Source organism: Nelumbo lutea, chromosome 2 (assembly GCF_056320005.1).
Source record: "Nelumbo lutea isolate HS-2025 chromosome 2, American lotus-T2T, whole genome shotgun sequence".
Classification (NCBI taxonomy): Eukaryota; Viridiplantae; Streptophyta; class Magnoliopsida; order Proteales; family Nelumbonaceae; genus Nelumbo; species Nelumbo lutea.
In genome coordinates, this window is record NC_142685.1 from 12637971 (window position 1) to 12658089 (window position 20119).

Here is a 20119-nt window from a genome sequence, read left to right on the forward strand (position 1 = left end):
TCTAGACAGAAGGCATATAACTCATACATTACTGATATGGAAAAGACTGAAATACCCCCGTGTAGTCAACTCTAACACAGGCATATGTCCCTCTAGGTTTTACCTCATTTTGTGCTGCAAGGAAGAAATTATCTGCCCTGAAGACATGCAAAGGAGAGGAATTAGCATGAGAGACAGAAACTTTGTCTACTAGAGAATAAAAGAGGGGAGCAGAAAAGGAGCAGGAAGACCAGCAAACTTGGGAGGAAATATTCCTAACTGCCTTCCTGTGAACTGCTCTTGCTTGGTCATAAATCTACATCATGACCAAGACTGGTCTTCCTTTTCTTCTTTCTCTTTTCTTTCTTTCTTTCTCTCTCATTTTCATCCTCCCTCCTGCCTCTCTTTTTTTCTCTCTTCAAAGCTCCATTAGGTGTGGACTCTTTTAGTAGGAGCCCTCTATAGATCTTGGGGTGGTTATATAACCACCCCATTCAATCAAAAGAGAGACAAGTAGCCTCCTCACTTGGGAGCACCACTCGACCTGCCAATGGATCAGACTTAATCTGATATTCTGATTCGTTCAACTCGTTTAATTGCGTTCAGATATCTTTTCTTAATAAATACAGGTCCAGATATCTGTTTAACCAGGTTGGATTGGACAACATTTGAAAATTTGATCCATTAATCCATTTATTAATTGGATTGGATTTGGATATTGCTTGATCTGACCCACTAGGATCCAATTAGAGAGAAAGACCCTTTTTAGTATTTTAACTTCAAGCTATTTAGGATTAAGTGATATAATGGTGTAGAGAAGATGGGCCGAATGGCCCATAGGTTGTTGTTTTATTCTTCTTGTTATTTTGGGTCCATCCTGTCAATGTTAAGTTATTTTTTTTTTAAGTTCTTTGTAAATTCTGCCCAACTAAGGGCCTCCTTGTAATTACTCAAAATATCTAATAAAACAGTGTTAGAGGGCTGAGATAGAGACTGTTCGAAATACTCTTCTCAGAACCCTCACTGCCGAAACACACGTCTCCTCTCCTCTCTTCAGTTTCAACATGGTATCAGAGCATATCTGAACTTGAACGTCCTAGGGCTGGAGGCTTAGTCACGTACTGCCTGATTCTTGGAGGTCATTGAACAAGCCCAAGACTAGAATCTCTTGGAGAAGGGGTTCGGTGACCAGGAAGAATCAGAGAAGAAGAAAAAAAGGGAAGGGGAACAGCTCGGTTCTCTTTTTTTTTTTGAAGCTCGACTGTGTTTGGACTACTGAAGCTCGAACTGTAAGTTGGACTGCTGAAGCTCGAACTGTAAGTTGTGCTCAGTTTTCTGGTTCTGTTTTACATTACCTTCGACTGTGTTTGGACTGTTGAAGTGTTCGAAAATCCTAGCTGTTCTGTACTACCTTCATCTCCATTAACCCAGAAATTTCTGGGCTGTTTTTTTTCTCTTCTTCTTCGACTGTTAAATTCTGCCGAAACATCCTTGTAACAAGGCTGTGTATTGTTACTCTTGTTCGGCTGTTTTTAGAGGGCTGTACGAACAGGTTTTGGGGTCTTTTCTCTTCTTTGACAATGGGGTTGTCTCTATTGCCCACACTGTGTTTGTGAAAGGGCCTATTCAGCAATACCGATTGGTACTTACTCTTCTTGGCTGAGTGTACAACCTTGAAAAGGTACTTCGGCTAAGTGCACAGTGCCTAAGAGTTTCTGATTTCTTCTTGAAGCCTGAACTCAGTGTGTTGCCTCCTTGTGGTCGGCTGAACTCAGTGTGTTGTCTCCTTGTGGTCGGCTGAACTCAGTTATTGCTTACTCTTATCCAGCATACTTGTAGAAGTCATCTGAAATCATATTTGGAGTGTTTACATGATGTACTCCTTAGAGTTTGAAAACAAAAGTGGTGCTGAATATGGATTGGGTCAGGGGACTCCAAGTGATTCCTTATTGACTGTGACCACAGTTAAGCTAGATGGAACTAATTATCTGGCATGGTCACAATCAGTAAAGATTTATGTTTGTAGTAGAGGAAAGTGGGGATTCATTTCCGGGAGTAAGAAGGCTCCCCCAGAAGATGATCCATCCTACGAGAAGTGGATGCAAGAAAATTACACTGTCATTGGGTGGCTTGTGAACTCAATGCAGCCACAGATCAGCCAGCACTATCTATGGATGAATTCAGCAAAGGAAATATGGGATAGTTTTGCTGAAACCTATTCCCAAAAACTAAATGTGGCTAGAGAGCCTATAAGTTGAGAAGTGATGTGAAGAATCTGAGACAAGGGGAGAAACCATTATCTGTATACTTCTCAACTTTGAAGTCTTTGTGGCAAGAAATAGACTTGATAGAAGCTGTAACCAGGGACACCACCAATGATGCAAAGACCTACAGGAAACTGGTTGAAAGAAACAGGGTATTTGAGTTATTAACCAGACTTAACCCGGAATATGATATCACAAAACAGAATATTCTTTCCAAGGAGTGTGTATCTTTGTCACAAGTTTATGCATTGGTGAGTAGTGAAGTGAGCAGGAGGGTTGTACAGGTTCAAAGGGCTGATATTAATGATCACTTCGCCAATATGGGGATTAAACCTAAAGGGAATGTTGGAACTTCTAGTGGCACAGGAAAGAAAGAAGTTGTATGTGAGTACTGCAAGAGGCCGAAGCACACCAAAGACAAGTGCTGGAAGTTACATCCTAACCTTGTTCCCATCAGATTTCAGAAAAAATATAATAGTAAAAGATCAGGAAGTGCAAATGTAGCTGCCGGGCCAGATAGTGAAGAGATGTCTGCTTCTGCACAGTTGGCAACCATGAGAGCAGAATATGAAAAGTTTGGGAAGATGATTAGTCAGCTGGGTGATATGACCTCTGCTACCAACCCTTCAGGAAAATCTACTACTTCAGCATTTGCTCATTCAGGTATAAGGGCTTCTGCTAATCATGCTACTTCTTCAAGTAATCTCAAGATACCTTGGATTATTGACTCAGTTGCTTCTGATCATATGCCCAATCCGTCTACCTTATTTGTTTCATATGACTTACTTCCTAGACGTGATAAAATCACTTTAGCTGATGGTTCACTTGCCCCTATCTTTGGTAAGGGAACCATCAAGGCTACAGATTCCTTGTACCTGCCTTCTACCCTTCATGTACCTAAACTAAATACAAATTTGTTGTCTGTGAGCAGTTTAACCAAATCACTAAACTGTTGTGTAACATTTTTTCCTTCCTACTGTGTTTTTCAGGATCTGGAGTCTCAGAAGGAGATTGGGAGTGGCCATGAGGCGAACGGAATATACCTGTTAGATACTCCGGGACAATGCACTGATCATCTTGGGAATGTTGCTCTTGGATCTGTCTCTTCAGAGTCTGTTAGTCAAATTATGTTGTGTCATTATCGTTTTGGTCATCTGTCTTTTTTGACTTTGAGTCATCTATTCCCTGAACTGTTTAAGAGAATTAGTTTGTCCAGTCTTTATTGTGAGTCTTGTGAATTGTCAAAACATTGTAGAAGCAAGTATCCTTTGAGAAATAAAAGATCTTTTGTTCCTTTTAATATTGTGCATTCTGATGTGTGGGGGCCTTACCACTTACCCTCCATGGGTGGCTACAAATATTTTATCCTGTTTATTGATGATTTTTCACGATTCACTTGGATATTCCTGATGAAATCCCGTGATGAAGTTCCGAGACTTATAAAACAATTCCATGAATTTGTTCTAACCCAATTTGATACCAGGATTAAAATCTTCAGATCAGACAATGCAAAAGAATACTTTGAGAAAAACCTATCCTACTATCTTTCTGACATGGGAGTTATTCATCAAAGCTCATGTGCTAGGACCCCAGAACAGAATGGGGTTGCTGAGAGGAAAAACAGGCATATTGTTGAGGTTGCAAGAAGTATCTTATTTGCCTCACATGTTCCTACCAGGTTTTGAGGTGATGTTGTACTTACTGCTACCTATCTCATAAACCGCATGCCATCCAGGGTTTTGGGTTTTAAGCCTCCCTTCGCTCTTCTTCATCCGGACAAAGATCTTTTTCCTATTCCTATTCGTGTCTTTGGCTACACCTGTTATGTACATGTTCCAAGTGTCCAAAGGCATAAATTTGAACCCAAAGCCCAAAAGTGTATCTTCCTTGGTTATTCCCCCAAACAGAAGGGTTAATGTTGTTTTGATCCAAAGTCTGGCAATCGATATGTCTCAATGGATGTCACCCTTGATGAGTCTTCCCGTTTTTATGGTTCCTCTCCAGAAGGACATTGTCCACAGGGGGAGAATTTGACACAGGTGTTTGCTCTTCCTCTTCCTGTCCCTGTTGAGTCCCTTGATGTGTCTGCCTCTCCCTCAAATGAATCAAGATTTGATCAGTTGTTCCATTCTCCTTGTCCCGGTACCCTACCTCCTCGTCCTGTCCTCAATCCCAAGGTGTATCAAAGGCAAAGATCCAGAAATGTGCAGGTTGTTTCTCCTACAACACATGAACCTCCTACACTTCCAGTCACAGAAGAGACAACAGGTACTGGTTCAGCACCTTTGGATTCATCCTTCCCTAACCTTGATAATCCCATTGCTGTTAGAAAAGGAAAACGGAAGTGCACTGCACACTGCATTTCCAAGCACCTTTCTTACAGTTTGCTTTCACCTCCATATTTTGCCTCTCTCTCTTATGTTGCTTCTCATTCTATTCCCAGGTCTGTGTCAGAAGCTCTTAAGATTCAAGAATGGAGGGATGCTATGAAATCTGAAATAGATGCCCTACACAAGAATGACACATGGGAAGTGATGGATTTGCCTGAAAGGAAGGATCCTGTTGGTTGCAAGTGGGTCTTTACTATCAAATACAGAGTTGATGGTACCATTGAAAGATACAAGGCCAAGCTGGTTCCAAAAGGCTATACACAGACATATGGGATTGATTATTTAGAGACTTTTGCACCTGTTGCCAAGATGACATCTGTGAGGGTTCTTCTATCTTTAGTTGCTCACTTTGACTGGCCCCTTTATCAATTGGATGTGAAGAATGCATTTCTGAATGGTGAATTACATGAGGAGGTTTACATGTCTCTTCCTCCAGGGATGTATGGAACTGATATAAAAGGGAAGGTATGCAGGCTGAAGAAATCTCTTTATGGACTAAAACAGTCCCCTAGAGCATGGTTTGAGAGATTTAGAACAACACTTGCTAACTTTGGTTATGTGCAGACACAGTCCGATCATACTCTTTTTGTGAAGAGGAGTGGACCTCTGGTAGTATACCTCATTGTGTATGTAGATGATATTGTAGTGACGGGTAATGATGCCTCAAGAATTCAAGATCTAAAATCTTTTCTCCATACAGAGTTTGAGATTAAAGATTTGGGGGAATTGAGATATTTTCTTGGCATAGAAGTGTCTCGATCCAAGGATGGGATCCTTATCTCCCAAAGAAAGTATGTTCTTGACTTGCTCTCTGAAACTGGAAAGATGGGTGCTAGACCAGCTGCTACTCCTATTGATATGAGTCATAAACTCTCAGTCTCAGAAAGGACATTGTTAGAAGACAAAGGAATCTTTCAGAGACTTCTTGGGAAACTTTTGTATGTATGCATAACTCGGTCAGATATTGCATATGCAGTCAGTTGCATTAGCCAATTCATGCATGCTCCTCGAGACACTCATTTGGCAACTGCAGAGAGAATCCTAAGTTATTTGAAGGGCTCCCCAGGAAAGGGTATTCTGTTTGCCAAGCATGGTCATATGAAACTTGAAGCTTACACCGATGCTGACTGGGCCGGGAACATTGATGACAGAAGATCTACATCTGGGTATTGCAGCTTGGTAGCTGGTAATGTTGTTTCTTGGAGAAGCAAGAAACAATCGGTTGTTGCTCGGTCTTCTGCTGAAGCAGAATACAGGGCCATGGCACATGGGGTTTCTGAATTATTATGGCTAAAATCTTTGATGGAAGAACTTGGAGTTGAATATGACAAGCCAATGATGTTATACTGTGATAATCAGGCTGCCATCAACATTGCTCACAACCCAGTGCAACATGATAGAACCAAGCATATTGAAGTTGATCGACACTTCATTAGGGAGAGGGTCTCTTCGGGTGAAGTGTGTCTTCCTTTCATCACATCTGAAGGACAGTTGGTAGATTTTCTTACCAAAGGCATTCCCAAGGCAAAACTTCAGCATGATACCAGCAAGCTTGGCATGATTGACATCTATGCTCAGTTTGAGGGGGAGTGTAGAGAAGATGGGCCGAATGGCCCATAGGTTGTTGTTTTATTCTTCTAGTTATTTTGGGTCCATCCTGTCAATGTTAAGTTATTTTTTTTTTAAGTTCTTTGTAAATTCTGCCCAACTAAGGGCCTCCTTGTAATTACTCAAAATATCTAATAAAACAGTGTTAGAGGGCTGAGATAGAGACTGTTCGAAATACTGTTCTCAGAACCCTCATTGCCGAAACACACAAGTCTCCTCTCCTCTCCTCTTCAGTTTCAACAAATGGATTTAGATAAACTTATTTTTGTCTATTTATAATATATATATATATACAATATATATATATATATATAGTTTCTTGTTTTAAATTTACTTTTGTAGATGTATCCTAGTTTTGTACAAATTTACTGAGCTTTGAATTGAATCGGATAACTGGATATATAAATGAATCAAATTTAAATCATGTTTCACAGCCCATTGGATATCAAATCAAATTTGTATGTCCCAGATTCTTATAGGATTGGATTCAGATATGACCCTTTTCCAAATTAGATCCTACCCATTTGCAACTCTAAGGGTCACAAATGAGGTGAATTTAACAAGTGTAATTGGGCTTTTAAATCAGCTCACATGGATTTTGTTATTGGATCCTTAGGGTGGTCCCTTTATATTTAGATAGAAAAAGAGAGCTAAAAGCTTCTAAATGGGCCCAAGAAATATGTGGAGGTGGTGGGTGATTCAAAAATGGTAATCTTCTTTTTGATGGCGGCAGATATCCAAGAGTATGGATTACAGATAAAGCATAAGAGAGATTGAAATTATAGCGAAGGAGTTGAGAGCCACTTTCAGATGGGTTAAGAGAACTGCAAATGAGAAGGCTAATTCATTGGCTAGGGAACAGCTTTTCTGGGCAGAATTGTAATTGGGATTAATCTAATTGTAAAGGGTAGCAGGGTAAAATAAGCACCAGCTATGAATTGCACTTTTTAGTCTAATTTAATGAAATTCCTGTCTGTTAATAAAAAAAAGATTTCATGATCAGCAAAACACCAATGTGTAGACTAATAGAGGAGCAGGAACAACATTAATAAAGAAAAATCATGTCACATAGCAAACAAATTAAAATGAGAACACATTAGGTGGATGATGGATTTCTGAACAGCTACAAAGAGGGAAAAAAGAAAACTGAAAGCAACCAAAGAGAAAAGAAAAAGTGGGAAAGGAAGGAAACAGACACTGCAATCTGTCATTTATCTGAATCTATAACAGGAAGACAAGCTGGGCCAAAACTATCTTAACATATAGTACCGTTTGATTAAGATGGAATGTAGGTGGAATGTGCCAATGGAGATCAAGATGCTGTTTGATTCATCAACTTTTGCTTGGCCAAAGGAAAGGGGAAGATTAATGTGGAGATGCATTAGAGCAGCAGTGGTTTGGACCTTGTTGGAAGAAGAAATGCTAGAATCTTCCAAAAAAATGGGAGAAGCAAACAACAAATTTCATTGGAGAAGGAAAAACTGTGGGCTAAGATAATTTGTAGTATTCATGGGCTTGCAGAGAATGGTTGGGACTCTGGGATTCGGGCTATGTCTACAAGAGCATCACCTTGGAAATCAATCCAAGCTATTTTGCCTCTATTTTCTCCTTGGATCAGGTATGACTTGCACTCAGGTAAGCTCATTAAGTTTTGGGAACATGTTTGGGTTGGGGAGTCTCCTTTGAAAGACCAATTTCCGGCCCTTTTTGCAATCTCCACCTTCAAAAATGAACCAATTGCCACATTCCTTGTTCCCTCAAATTCAAATTCTGGGTTTGGTTGGAATTTGGGTTTGAGAAGAGCACTTAGGGATATAGAGTTGGATAGTATCTCAACTATCTTGCCCATTCTTGATGGGGTTTTCTTGGAGACTACAAAAACAGATAGTAGGATTTGGACTTTGTCTCCTTCTAGATCCTTTACTTGTGCCTCCTTCTTTAAATCCCTAATACAACCGAAAATTCTTATTTGGCTTGCCATTCCCTGTCAAGGAAGTGTGGTGTCAACCTATACCTTCGAGGGTTGGGAGTTTCTATTGGAAAGCTTTCCTGGAAAGAGTTAACACAGGTGATTTACTTCAAAGAAAAAGACCCAATAGCTGTTTATCTCCACACTGGTGTGTTCTTTGCAAAGTTGCTGGTGAGTCTGGTTACCACTTACTAATATCCTGTGTTTTAGCAAAAAAAATTTGGGAATGGTTTGCTTCTTTGTTTGAGTGTAGGTGGATCTTCCCAAGAAATGTGCAAAGCTTGTTTTCCTCTTCTTCTCTTGACTGCCCAACAAAAAGATCAAGAATCATGTGGAGATGTGCGAGAGTTGTTGTTTGTTGGACAATATGGGAAGAAAGAAATTCAATGATATTTTCAAAAAAGGAGAGGTTTGGAAACTATGCTAGAAGTGATTCATATATGAGTAATACACTGCAGATTTTTCAACAGATGATATGTTAAGAAAATGGAAAGAAATTGCTAGGTCAGTCTCAATTAAGAAAACCTCGAATCTCACATGGAACCCTCCACCTCCTGGTTTTATCAAACTGAATTTTGATGGCAGTAGCATGGGGAATCCAGGGCCTTCGAGTATTGGGGGGTGCTAAGAGATGAAAAAGGTAATGTAATAGCTATGTTCTCTAGCCCAATTGGAGTGGGAGACTCTTTGAGGGCTGAGGTGTTAGCAGCTTTAGAAGGGATACAAAGGGCTAAAGATCTAAATGTCAAGAAATTGATTATGGAGGGAGATTTTGTCGTCGTAGTGGTCTGGCTAAAAGAAGACACTTCTAAGATGTGGAGCTACAGTAATGAAAAGAGAAAGTTCAAATGGCTGATCAAGAATATAGAAGTTCGGTGTTCTTGGGTAAAGAGAAATGCAAACTCCTTTGCTAATGGATTAGCTAGGAAAGGGGTTAATAGGGTTTCTGGGTTTTGGGCTCAGTTGTAATTGTTGTTTTTATCAGTTTGGGTGCATTCCCAACTTCTAGGGAGTTAAGATACCTTAGCTCCTCTTCTTTGTAAGTTTACTACTATTTAATGAAATCTATTGTTATTGATTCAACAAAAAAGAGAGAAGCAAACAACCAATTATAGACTATGTAATGGCTAGAGTTATACATTGGCTACTAACTTTGGATTTGTTTAGATAGTACTCCTTTGATGATATTTGGAGTCAATGGCTTCGAGCTCAATGCAGAAGGTTAAAACAAGGTTGGTTCGTACCTCCATTTGAAGGTTTTTTGAAACTAAATTTTGATGGAAGCAGTTAAGGTAACCCAGGTCCGGTTGCAATTAGAGGCCATAAAAGATAAGGAAGGAAATTTAGTAGCACTCTATTCAGGACCGGTGGGGAATGGAGACTCGTTGAAAGCTGAACTGTATGCAGTCTTACAAAGTGTTCAGATAGCAAAAGAGATGAATTTGGAGAACTTGGTGATAGAAGGGGACTCCAAGGTGGTGGTGGGTTGGCTAAATAATTTGGATTCAGTGATATGGTGCTTGAAGAAATTCAAATGGCTAACGCAACATATGAATCTAGTTATACAATGGGTGGGGAGGAAAGCTAATACTTTGGCTGATTCTTTAGCTAAGCAAGGGGTAATGAGGGAGCAGTTGTTTTTTTTTTTTTTTTTTGATCAATAACAGAAACTTTTATTAATAAAAGGAGATGGTAGAAGATACAACAGGAAGGGGGTAAAATCTCTTACCCCACCCTAAAAGTCAACATCAAATTACAACACAGCCCAAAAGAAACTAGCTCTTCCCACCCCTTGTTTAGCTAAAGAGTCTACGAAAACATTGGCACTCCTCTTGGACCACTAAAACTGAATTTGCATGTCTTGAGTGAGCTGGTTAATTTTCTTTTTTCATTCGAGAACTTCCACGAATTAAAATCTTCCTTCTGCAGCCAATTAATAGACAATCCAGAATCGCCCTCCACCAGCAATTTCCTAATATTCAGCTGTTTGGCTGTTTTTATTCCTTCTAAAACTGCTAAAATTTCAGCTCTCAAAGAATCCCCCCAACCTATAGGGCCTAGAAACATGGCCGTAATTCGACCTTCTTCGTCCCAGAACACTCCACCTATACCTGAAGGGCCTGGGTTTCCTTCGCTACTGCCATCAAAATTCAATTTAATGAACCCCAAAGTTGGAGGAGTCCAAGTTGGAACCGAGGAATTAATCAATCGAAAAGACCAGGCTACTTATTTCCAATTTCTAATGACATCTCCTGCTGAAAATCCTTCAAATAGCTTCATAGACTTGACCTAATGAACCACCCTAACATGGAATAAATCAAAGATGGCTTCTTTGTTCTTTTCTTTTTCCTGGAAAGTTCGTTGATTTCTTTCTTCCCACACTATCCAGCATACAACTGCTCTTACACATCTCCACAAGATCTTACCTCTCTTTTTTAAACCCCTCACTGGAGCAGAGTTAAACAAGCTTTCCACACTTGGGGGAGTGGGCCACCTGCAACTAAAAAAGAGAGAAAAACCAAAACCAGATTTCTGATACAAAAGGACAGGAAACTAATAAGTGATAACAGCTCTCACCATTCTTATTACATAAGATGCACCAATGCAGGGATAAACACCAACTTGAGCTTTTCTTTTGAAGTAAGTCACAAGTGTTACACTTTCCTAGGGTAGTTTCCCAGCAAAAAACACCTACTCTGGGAGGAATTGGTCAGCCGGGAAAGGAAAATCAAGGGCCGATTGGGAATGGGTTAATTCCTTGAAAAAAGAAGAGCAAGAAAAGATACCTGAGGGAGTAGGAGCCCAATTCCTACTGTCCAATCTAGAGGGGTCAACAACTATCTCATCCAAAATCTTGAGCAAATTAGAAATGGAATCCAATTGAGTCTCTAAGATCCCTTCGAAAGCCCAGGTTCCAATCAGGAGCAGAATTAGAAAAGGTTAGGAAAGGTAGCAACAGGCTCATTTTTAAACCTTGAGAGAGAAAACAAAGAAGGGAACTGCTCTTTCAAATGTGTGTCACCCACCCAAATATGTTCCCAAAACCTCACAGAATTACCAGAGCAAAGGTCATACCTGATAAAAGGAATGAAGGATGGAAGAATAGCATGTATAGACTTCCAAGGAGAACATCTTGTGGCCCTAGATGAAACACCTGTGTCCCAGCCATCTGCCACTTGCCAATGAATACTTAGGCCCTTTCCTTTGTCAGTCTCCATAACCATTTCCCAAACAAAGCTTCATTCTTCTTCTGCAAGTTACCCAAGCCAAGACCACCATCATTTATAGCTCTAGTGACCAGTCAAGAAAACCTGAGGTGAGCCGGCCCCTCCAAGGATTGGAGCTTTTTGTTGGGAAGCCTTCTTGGAATGATGCAACACTTGTGACCTACTCCAAAGTAAAAGGCCTAATTGATGCTTGTCCCCAAGTTGGTGCACCCTCAGCAAGGTTAATGGTGAAAGCTGCTACCACATACTAATTTCTTGCCCTTTTGCTTCTAATATATGGGACTTGTCTCTTTATTTGGTTGCAAGTGGATCCCCCCGCCAAATATAAAAAGCTTGTTTGCTACTTCTTTCCTTAGATGGCCAAAGAAAATGAGTAGGATTATGTGGAGGTGTGTGAGGAATGCCATTTGCTGGACTTTATGGGAAGAAATGAACTCAAGGACCTTTTCTGATAAGGAAAGGAATAAAGAAAGTATCATTGAGGTAATAGTGGTTAAAGCGGAGCATTGGATGAAGTCCTTGGACCTGTTTGCTGATGTCTCTACAGATATGCTGCTGAATAGCTGGTTCGAAGTGGCAAACTCTGCTCCTTTTCCATCAGTTGCCTGTCCTCTATGGTCTCCACCAGCTCCAGGGTTTATAAAATTAAATTTTGCTGGCAGCGGTAAGGGCAATCCAGGGCCCTCTGGTGCTAGTGGTGTATTCAGAGATGAGAATGGAAGGTGATTGCATTGTATTCAGGCCCCATTGGGAGTTGTGACTCTCTCAGAGCTGAGGCATGTGCTTTAATGGAAGGGCCAAGGAAGATGAAGGAGCTAAATATCCAGAGGCTAACTGTTGAAGGAGACTCAAAGCTGGTTCTAAGTTGGTTACAGAAGGACAGTGGACTTTGGAAGTTTGCAAATGAGAGAAGGGAGGCTAAGTGGCTAACTAGGGGGTTGGAGGTTCAGTTTCAGTGGGTGAAGAGGACAGCAAATGCCTTTGCAGATACTTTGGCAAAACAGGGGTGGGAAGGGAACAAATGTTTTGGGACTTATAGTAATTGTTATTTTTGTTCTTTTGGGGAGAGCTAAGCCTCTTTATTCTTCCCGAAATGCTGCAATTATCTTTATCCTTAATAAATTGATGTTTTTGTTACTGATCAAAAAAAAATGAGGGCTCAGTTGTTTTGGGCACACATATAAATTTCTTGCTGTTTTCTCTTTAAGAGTGAGGCTTCACCTCGTGCCTCCCTATGGGATGCTTGTAACAGTTGCTTATCCTTTTTTATATCAATGAAATTTTAATGAACTTTTATTTATCAAAAAAAACATGTTATTTAATGAAATGTTATACAAGAGATGTTTAATTGTTATCAAATACTGATATATGTTTAAGACCCACCTGCACAAGAAAACTAGGTATGGTAACAAATCCTTGTCTGCTGAGCTCCAAGGAGGCATCATACTGCAATTTATTCAAAAATAAGAAGGCATCAGATAACAAAAAGGAAGCCAAACTATATTTATAACAATGAAACATATATAGAAACTTCCAAATACTGAGAAGCATCAGATGTGTTCCACAATTGGTACACAGATAAAAAGGTTAGGAACTCAAACGTAATATCTGACAATAGAAAAATTGACAACCAACTCAGGGTGGAACCTGGGGCTTGGATTATGAAACTACTCTACTAGTTGTGCTGTTCTAAAAAAGAATAAAAATCCAGAGATACTAGACATCATTTTCCCATAAGATCAGCATTTCTCAAATTTTCTTCTATTTGAGTTTTTTCTATTTTTTATTTTGTAATATTTTAGTATAAACTATTATGTTACCTTATAAAACAAAATCACCAACCCCATACTATGCAAGCTTAAGATGAAAAGGGCAGCCTAGTGCACAAGGCGCCTGCCAACGCAAGGTTTAGGGAGGGACTATGTACACAACCTTACCCATACACATACAAAGAGGTTGTTTCCAAGATTTGAACCCTGGTCACCTATGTCGCAATAGAGCAATCCAACCGTTGCGCCAAAGCCCACCCACTACTATGCAAGCCTAAAATAAGAAGAGGAAATCAATAAAAATGTGACTAAAGATCCAAGACACATGCATATTCCCAAGTTACATACTAATCTTTTATCTGGGAATAGCTTGACAAAAACTTTGAATTGCACTGTGATGTTTCTTTCTAACCATTGTGTTTTTCAGGATCTAGAGTCAGGGAGGATGATTGGGAGTGATCGTGAGGTGCATGGAATCTACCTTCAGGATGCACTCCCCAGTTATCAAAGTCACCATGTAAGCAGCACTAGTAATGGGTTAGAGTTTGTGAGTTAGGGCATTTGTCTTTTGATTCTCTTAGTTTTTTGTTTCCAAAATTGTTGAATCAATTAGGTGTTTTGTCTAGTACTTGAAAGTTGTGAACTTGCTAAACATTGTAAACATTCTTTTGCTTCAAGTAATAAAATGAGTTTTTGTACTTTTGGCATTGTTCATACTAATGTTTGCGCAGTGTTTTAAGCGTAAGGCAAGACACATGCCTTTCCGAAGCAAGGCGTACAAATGCAAAAAAAAAAAAAATTGTTAAACTTTCAATAAATGCCAAAAAAAATAAAAAATGCAAAAATACTATAAATATTAAACATAAGATTAATTAAAATACATAAACATAACATGTAATACATATTTAAAATGAAAGTTTAAAAATAAAACCAAGCATAACATATAAAACATATTCAAGCACTTAGAACTCTCAATCTCTTTATATTTTTTCCCAATTGCATTACTTCAAATAGCTAATGTGACGTTAAACATTATGCATTTCTAATTCTACGAGCCACCTTCCGGCCAACACAAAAAGTCCATATTAAGGTCTTAAATCTTAATCCCTATAAAAATATCTTTTATTAGGATGAATGAATGAGCAACATTAGCAAATAGGGGATTTTCAAAGCGCACTTGGGTTGAAGCACAAGGTGCACCAAGCGCACACCTAGGCACACTAGGTGTTGTGCTTGGGACCTAGGCGAGGCACATACCCTAAAATGTGCCTCGCTTGTTCACCTAAGCATGCCTTTTAAATCATTGTGTTTGGGGTCCCTACTTTGTTCCCTCTATGGGTGGTTATCGATATTTCCTTTTGTTTGTGGATGGTCATACTTAGTTCTCCTGGATTTAATTGATGCTTGTTCACCTAGGCACACTAGGTGTTGTGCTTGGGACCTAGGCGAGGCACATACCCTAAAATGTGCCTCCCTTGTTCACCTAAGCATGCCTTTTAAATCATTGTGTTCGGGGTCCCTACTTTGTTCCCTCTATGGGTGGTTATCGATATTTCCTTTTGTTTGTGGATGGTCATACTTAGTTCTCTTGGATTTAATTGATGTTTTCACAGGATGAGATGCCTACTTTAGTAAGATAGTTTCATTAGATGATTCTCACACAATTTAGAGTGAGCACAAAAACATTCAGATCGGATAATGCAAAAGAGTGCTTTGGAAAAGATTTAGCAGCTTAATGGTTGGAACATGAGGTTGTTTATCAAAGTAGTTGTGTATATTCTCCTCAGTAAAATGGAATAGCAAAAAGAAAAAACAGACATATACTTGAGATGGCATGGAGTAGACTTGTTCATGGGCCAGGTGGCCCGACGGTCCGGCCCGACCCGACCCGGTCCCCAGACGGGCTTGAACAGACTTTTTGGCCCGCGGGCTTAACCTCGGGCCAAAAAGCTCGGCCCGCATAAAATTCGAGCCAGGCTCGGGCTTTGGCAAAATAGCCCGACCCAGCCTGACCTATAGTTAAACCTAAGTAAAAACCCTATGTGATGTCCATTTGAATAAATTTTTTTATTTAAGAAGGTTGTTGATTCACTTGTAGGCCCATTGTTCATTTAAATAAGGAAAAGACATCTGAATTAAAATAGATAATGTCCATTTGAATAGGGAAAAATTCGAATTTCTTTTATTAGGTCGGGCTTCGGGCTTCGGGCTTTTTATCAGGGTCGGGCTCGGGCCCAAGTTGTAGGCCCGTTGGTCGGGCCGGGCTCGGGCTCGGGCCTAACATTTTTCTGTTAATAAAGAGTAAAAGCCCGGCCCAAGCCCGGCCCAGCCCGACCCATGAACAGGTCTAGCGTGGAGTATCATGATATATTCATTTGTTCCAGTTCAGCTTTGGGGCGATGGGGTGTATAGTGTATATTGTTGTTGTCTTGATTAACTAACTATATGTCTTCATGTATTCTTGGGTTTAAGACACCGCATGGTCTTCTTTTTCCCGAGGGGGAGTTGTTTCATATTCCTTTGAGAGCATTTGGGTGTACTTTCTTTGTTCACATACTTGGTCCTTGATGATGGATAATTTGGCCCTCCAATGACATCATGACATACGGCATCGCAAAATAGCTGGTTGACACCTCAACACCACATAAGCAAACCACTTTGGACACTTCACAACTGCGTCAGCGACCTCGGCACCACCCCGATAGGCCAAGCTACGAATAGCTAGGCAGGACCTCAGGTCGGTGTAAGAGGCAACCTGCTTCCACCGAACAGCCCTGGCCCTGGTTAGCGACCTACCTGACGTGCTGAGCGACCTCCCCCTTAAATGGTCAATCGCCTCCGAATTCCCTAAGATTGGTGCCACATTGGAAGAGCTGGTTATCGCCCCACCCGTTTCGGATAGGATTGGATAGACATTACCTGCTTACACGGAGTCCACCTCCAGGCATGGAACCACCTCCGAACTGAACAGGCCAAAGATCTCGAACACATTTCGTGAGACTTACAACAGCTCGCCTATACAAGGGCCTCACCTCCAACCTCATGAGGTACGCACGATTTAGCACTCAAGCTCTCTAGCTCTCTATCTCTCTTGCTTTCTAGCTCTCAAAAACTCCAACTCGCTGACTTAAGCATCAGAGTGCCCACACCGGGTAAAAGTGGTCTGGGTACTCTGATCTTTTCTCTTTCTTTGCAGCTCAACTAAGCGACCTACAGAGTCCAGCGTCCAAGTTGTCCTCTAGTAGGGAGCTACTAGATCGCGCACCATCAATTGGCATCGTCTATGGGAAACGCTGTACAAAAAGCCGTACTCACACACCTCCCTTTCAAGTAGATGTAGATCTTCAATGGCATCATCCAGTAACACTCCCGTCAACAACTCGGTCACAGGGGGGCAAGACCAACCCGCAATGCACCCCGAGATCCCCTCTGTGACTATTGGGCAATTTATCGTGTCCTTGACCTTATCAGGCATCCCTACCATGCAGGATCCCAACTTTCCTCTGCCTAACATGAACACACCTCTCCCTCCATTTGAGCCCTCAGCGGTTCCTATCAGGATCGAGGCGCGCCAGTTCAATGAATTGATGCAGTACGTCCACATGATAAACCTGCAAATGAGGACATAGGAAGGACGCTTTTCCGCCCTAGCTAGGATGCAACAGCAGCAACAACACCAGCGAGGTCAGGCCACTGGGTAGAACGCCGACCAAAATCAGAACCTGCAACCCGGCAACCAGAATCAAAACCCGATACTTGACCCACCTCGTCGTTCTGACAAACAGAACCAAGTCCTAGTAGAGGAACAAAGTCAAGCCATAGCACCGATCGGGACCAAGGCTACCAACTCGATAGAAGGGTCCCGGAGAAGGCGCCGCAGATGCACACGCCATGTTACAGGAACAAGTCGCCTAGCTCCGAATGACAATGAGGCGGAAAAGAAACAAGAAAAGGAGGTGAGCCAGATCGACACAATCAGTGTCTTGAACATCGCCACTAGCTGTGGAGATCCTCATGGCCCCGTGATTGAAAGACTTCAAGGCCCCTAGCCTGGAATCCTATGACAGAACAACCGACCCGATCGACCACCTCAACAGTTTCCAACCCATGATGCAGCTACATGGGGCAAATGACGCGAGCCTTTGCATGGCCTTCCCAACCACCTTCCAAGGCACAACTCGGATGTGGTATTCGGGCTAGCCGCTGGCTCTATAAAGAGTTGGAACTAGTTCACCGACTTGTTTACTACATACTTTGCGACGAGCAAGCGGTGCCCGAAGTCGGTGACCTGTTTGTTGAATGTCGTCTAGCGACCTGACAAGAAGCATCGGGACTACATCAAACAATTCAACCTTGGAGTGACTCCAGATTCCCAACCTCGACCCAATCGTCCAACTCACCGCAGCGATCAACGGCGTCCGACATCCCGACTTGTGCTGGGAGGTCAAGTTGAACTTTCCGGCCTCCATGGAGTTCTTCAACCAAGAGGCCAAGTTTACAAAGGCCGAATCCCGGTTGGAGCTAACCAACAAGCAGAAGAGGTCGAAGGACAAGCCAAGGAGCAGCAAACAGCTTCGGAAGAGTAAGCCACCAAGGCGTAGCAGGCCCCCCTGCAACCATCGCAGTAGGCCGCCGCAGAGAAGTAGGTCTCCGTACAGAAGTGGCAGGTCCTCGGGATAGCATTCTCGCACTCCCCCAGTCTAGAACCGAAACTACACCGCACTAAACGCGAAGGAAATACTAATGCGGATTAAGACAGCCGAGTATGTCAGATGGACACCTCAGATGAAAGGAGGCCCTGCCAACAAGAACCCCAACAAATATTGCCACTTCCATAGGGACATCGGCCACAACACAGAGAACCGCCACAACCTCAAGAACGAGATTGAGGAGTTGATCCACTGAGGTTATTCGAAGCAGTTCATCAAGCGGGAGGATCGAAGCCAACCTGCCAAGAGAAATGCCACAGTCGAGCAGGGACCAAAATAGAGACCATCCTCCCCGAAACCCACCAGCAACAAAGTGGCCCATCCATGGTGTTATTAACATGATCATGGGAGGGTCCATAGTAGCAAGATGCAGTACCTAGGAAGGAAAAAATTCAGTTCGGGAGCTCGAGCATAAGGACGAGAACCCGTTGAAGTGCCCTCATGTGGAGGAAATAATTTACTTTATCGAGGATGACGCTCGCGGGATCCAGTAACCACACAATGACGCCCTCGTAGTCAAGTTAGTCATAAATGACTTCGAGGTAAAGTGGATTCAGGTCGACTCTGAAAGCACAGCCGACATCATTTTCCTAAAGGCATTTGAGCAGATGGAGCTCAAGAGGAAGGACTTGCAACCGATTGACATCCCCCTGGTTGCCTTCAACGGAGAAGTAGTCTGGCCCCTAGGCCAGGTGAGGGTGCCAGTAACAGTGGGCTCAGTGCCGAACTCAGTGTGTTTCAATCACAATTTCCTAGTGGTTGCAACCCCCTCGCACTACAATGCCATTCTGGGCCAACCTATCTTGCACGCCCTCTGAGCAGTAGTGTCGACCTACTATCTATCGATGAAGTTTCCAACAAGTTATGGAGTAGGAGTGGTGTGAGGCGATCAGCTCGAGTCTCTCAAGTGTTACGTGGTCGCACTAAGAGCAAACGAAAGTAGGCCATCGACATCGACTTGGAGCCATCACCGAAAAACGGTGGCGAGAAAGCTTGCCCCATGGAGGACACCATCCTAGTGCCGGTCTCAGATACCGACCCCGAGAAGACTATGCAGATCAAAGCTTGCCTCACGGAACCACTGCACTCTAACCTGGTAAGTTTTTTAATTAAAAATATAGATGTTTTTGCTTTGTCGGCAGTGGAAATGCCCGGCATAGGCCCCTCTGTCATAACTCATAGGCTAAATGTTGACCCTTTAGTCAAACTAGTCCAGTAGAGGAAGAGGAACCTCGCTCAAAAGCGGTGGATGATAGTAGATGAGGAGGTCGAGAAGCTCTTCACAACAAACTTTGTTAGAGAGGTCCAATACCCGAGCTGGATTGCCAACCTAGTGCTCGTGAAGAAAGCCAACGACAACTAGCGCATGTGCGTCGACTACGCCAACCTCAGGGTTCAAACTGTTGAGTTTCATGGATGCATACTCCGACTACAACAAAATCCAAATGGATCAGGCCGATGAAGAAATACTTCTTTTGTAACCAAGGTGGGGTTGTACTGTTATAAAGTTATGCCCTTTGGTTTAAAAAACACTGGAGCGACCTACCAACGCCTTGTAAATAAAATTTTTCTAATCTAATTGGAAATAAAATTAAAGCCTATGTTGATGATATGGTAGTGACAACATGAAACTCAACCCGAACAAGTGTCTTCGAGGTCACGTCAGGCAAGTTCCTCGGGTACATAATGAATCGACGTAGCATCGAAGCCAACCCGGATAAAATCCAGGCCATCCTAGATATGAGACCCCCTAGGGCAATTAAAGAAGTTCAAAGGCTAACAGGTCGGATAGTCGCCCTGAACCGGTTTATGTCTAACTCGGTTGGGTTGTGCCTTCCATTCTTAAAGGCCATAAAAAAGAACCAAAACTTTGAGTGGTTTGAGGAGTGCCAGCTTGCATTTGATAAGCTCAAGAGGTACCTCAGTTCGCCACCTTTGTTAACCAAGCCAAAACTCGAGGACGATCTCAAACTCTACATCTCTGCAATGACGAAGTAGTCAGCTCGGTCCTAATCCGAGAGGTAGACAAATTGCAGCGACCTGTCTACTACGTGAGTAAAGTCCTGCACGCCACGGAGAATAGGTACCCAAACATAGAAGCCAGCATTCTCGTTGGTGCTAGGAGCCCAAAAGTTGCGTCATTACTTTCAAGCTCATACCGTCGTGGTCTTAACCGATCAACCCCTAAAGCAAGTCCTCTAAAA

General features: G+C 42.0%; 1 protein-coding gene across 2 annotated transcripts in view; it reads right to left on the reverse strand.

Moving 5' to 3' along the window:
* Positions 1-20119, reverse strand: part of LOC148868626 (D-alanine-D-alanine ligase family) — a 147623-nt gene that overhangs the window by 118238 nt on the left and 9266 nt on the right. For both annotated transcript variants that reach the window (XR_016107823.1, XM_088972469.1), the window contains exon 6: positions 12821-12883. Coding sequence is in view for 1 of the 2 variants with exons in the window: in XM_088972469.1 (XP_088828595.1) it covers positions 12821-12883 (63 nt within the window). In the remaining variant the exon portion in view is untranslated. The remainder of the gene's footprint in view (positions 1-12820; positions 12884-20119) is intronic.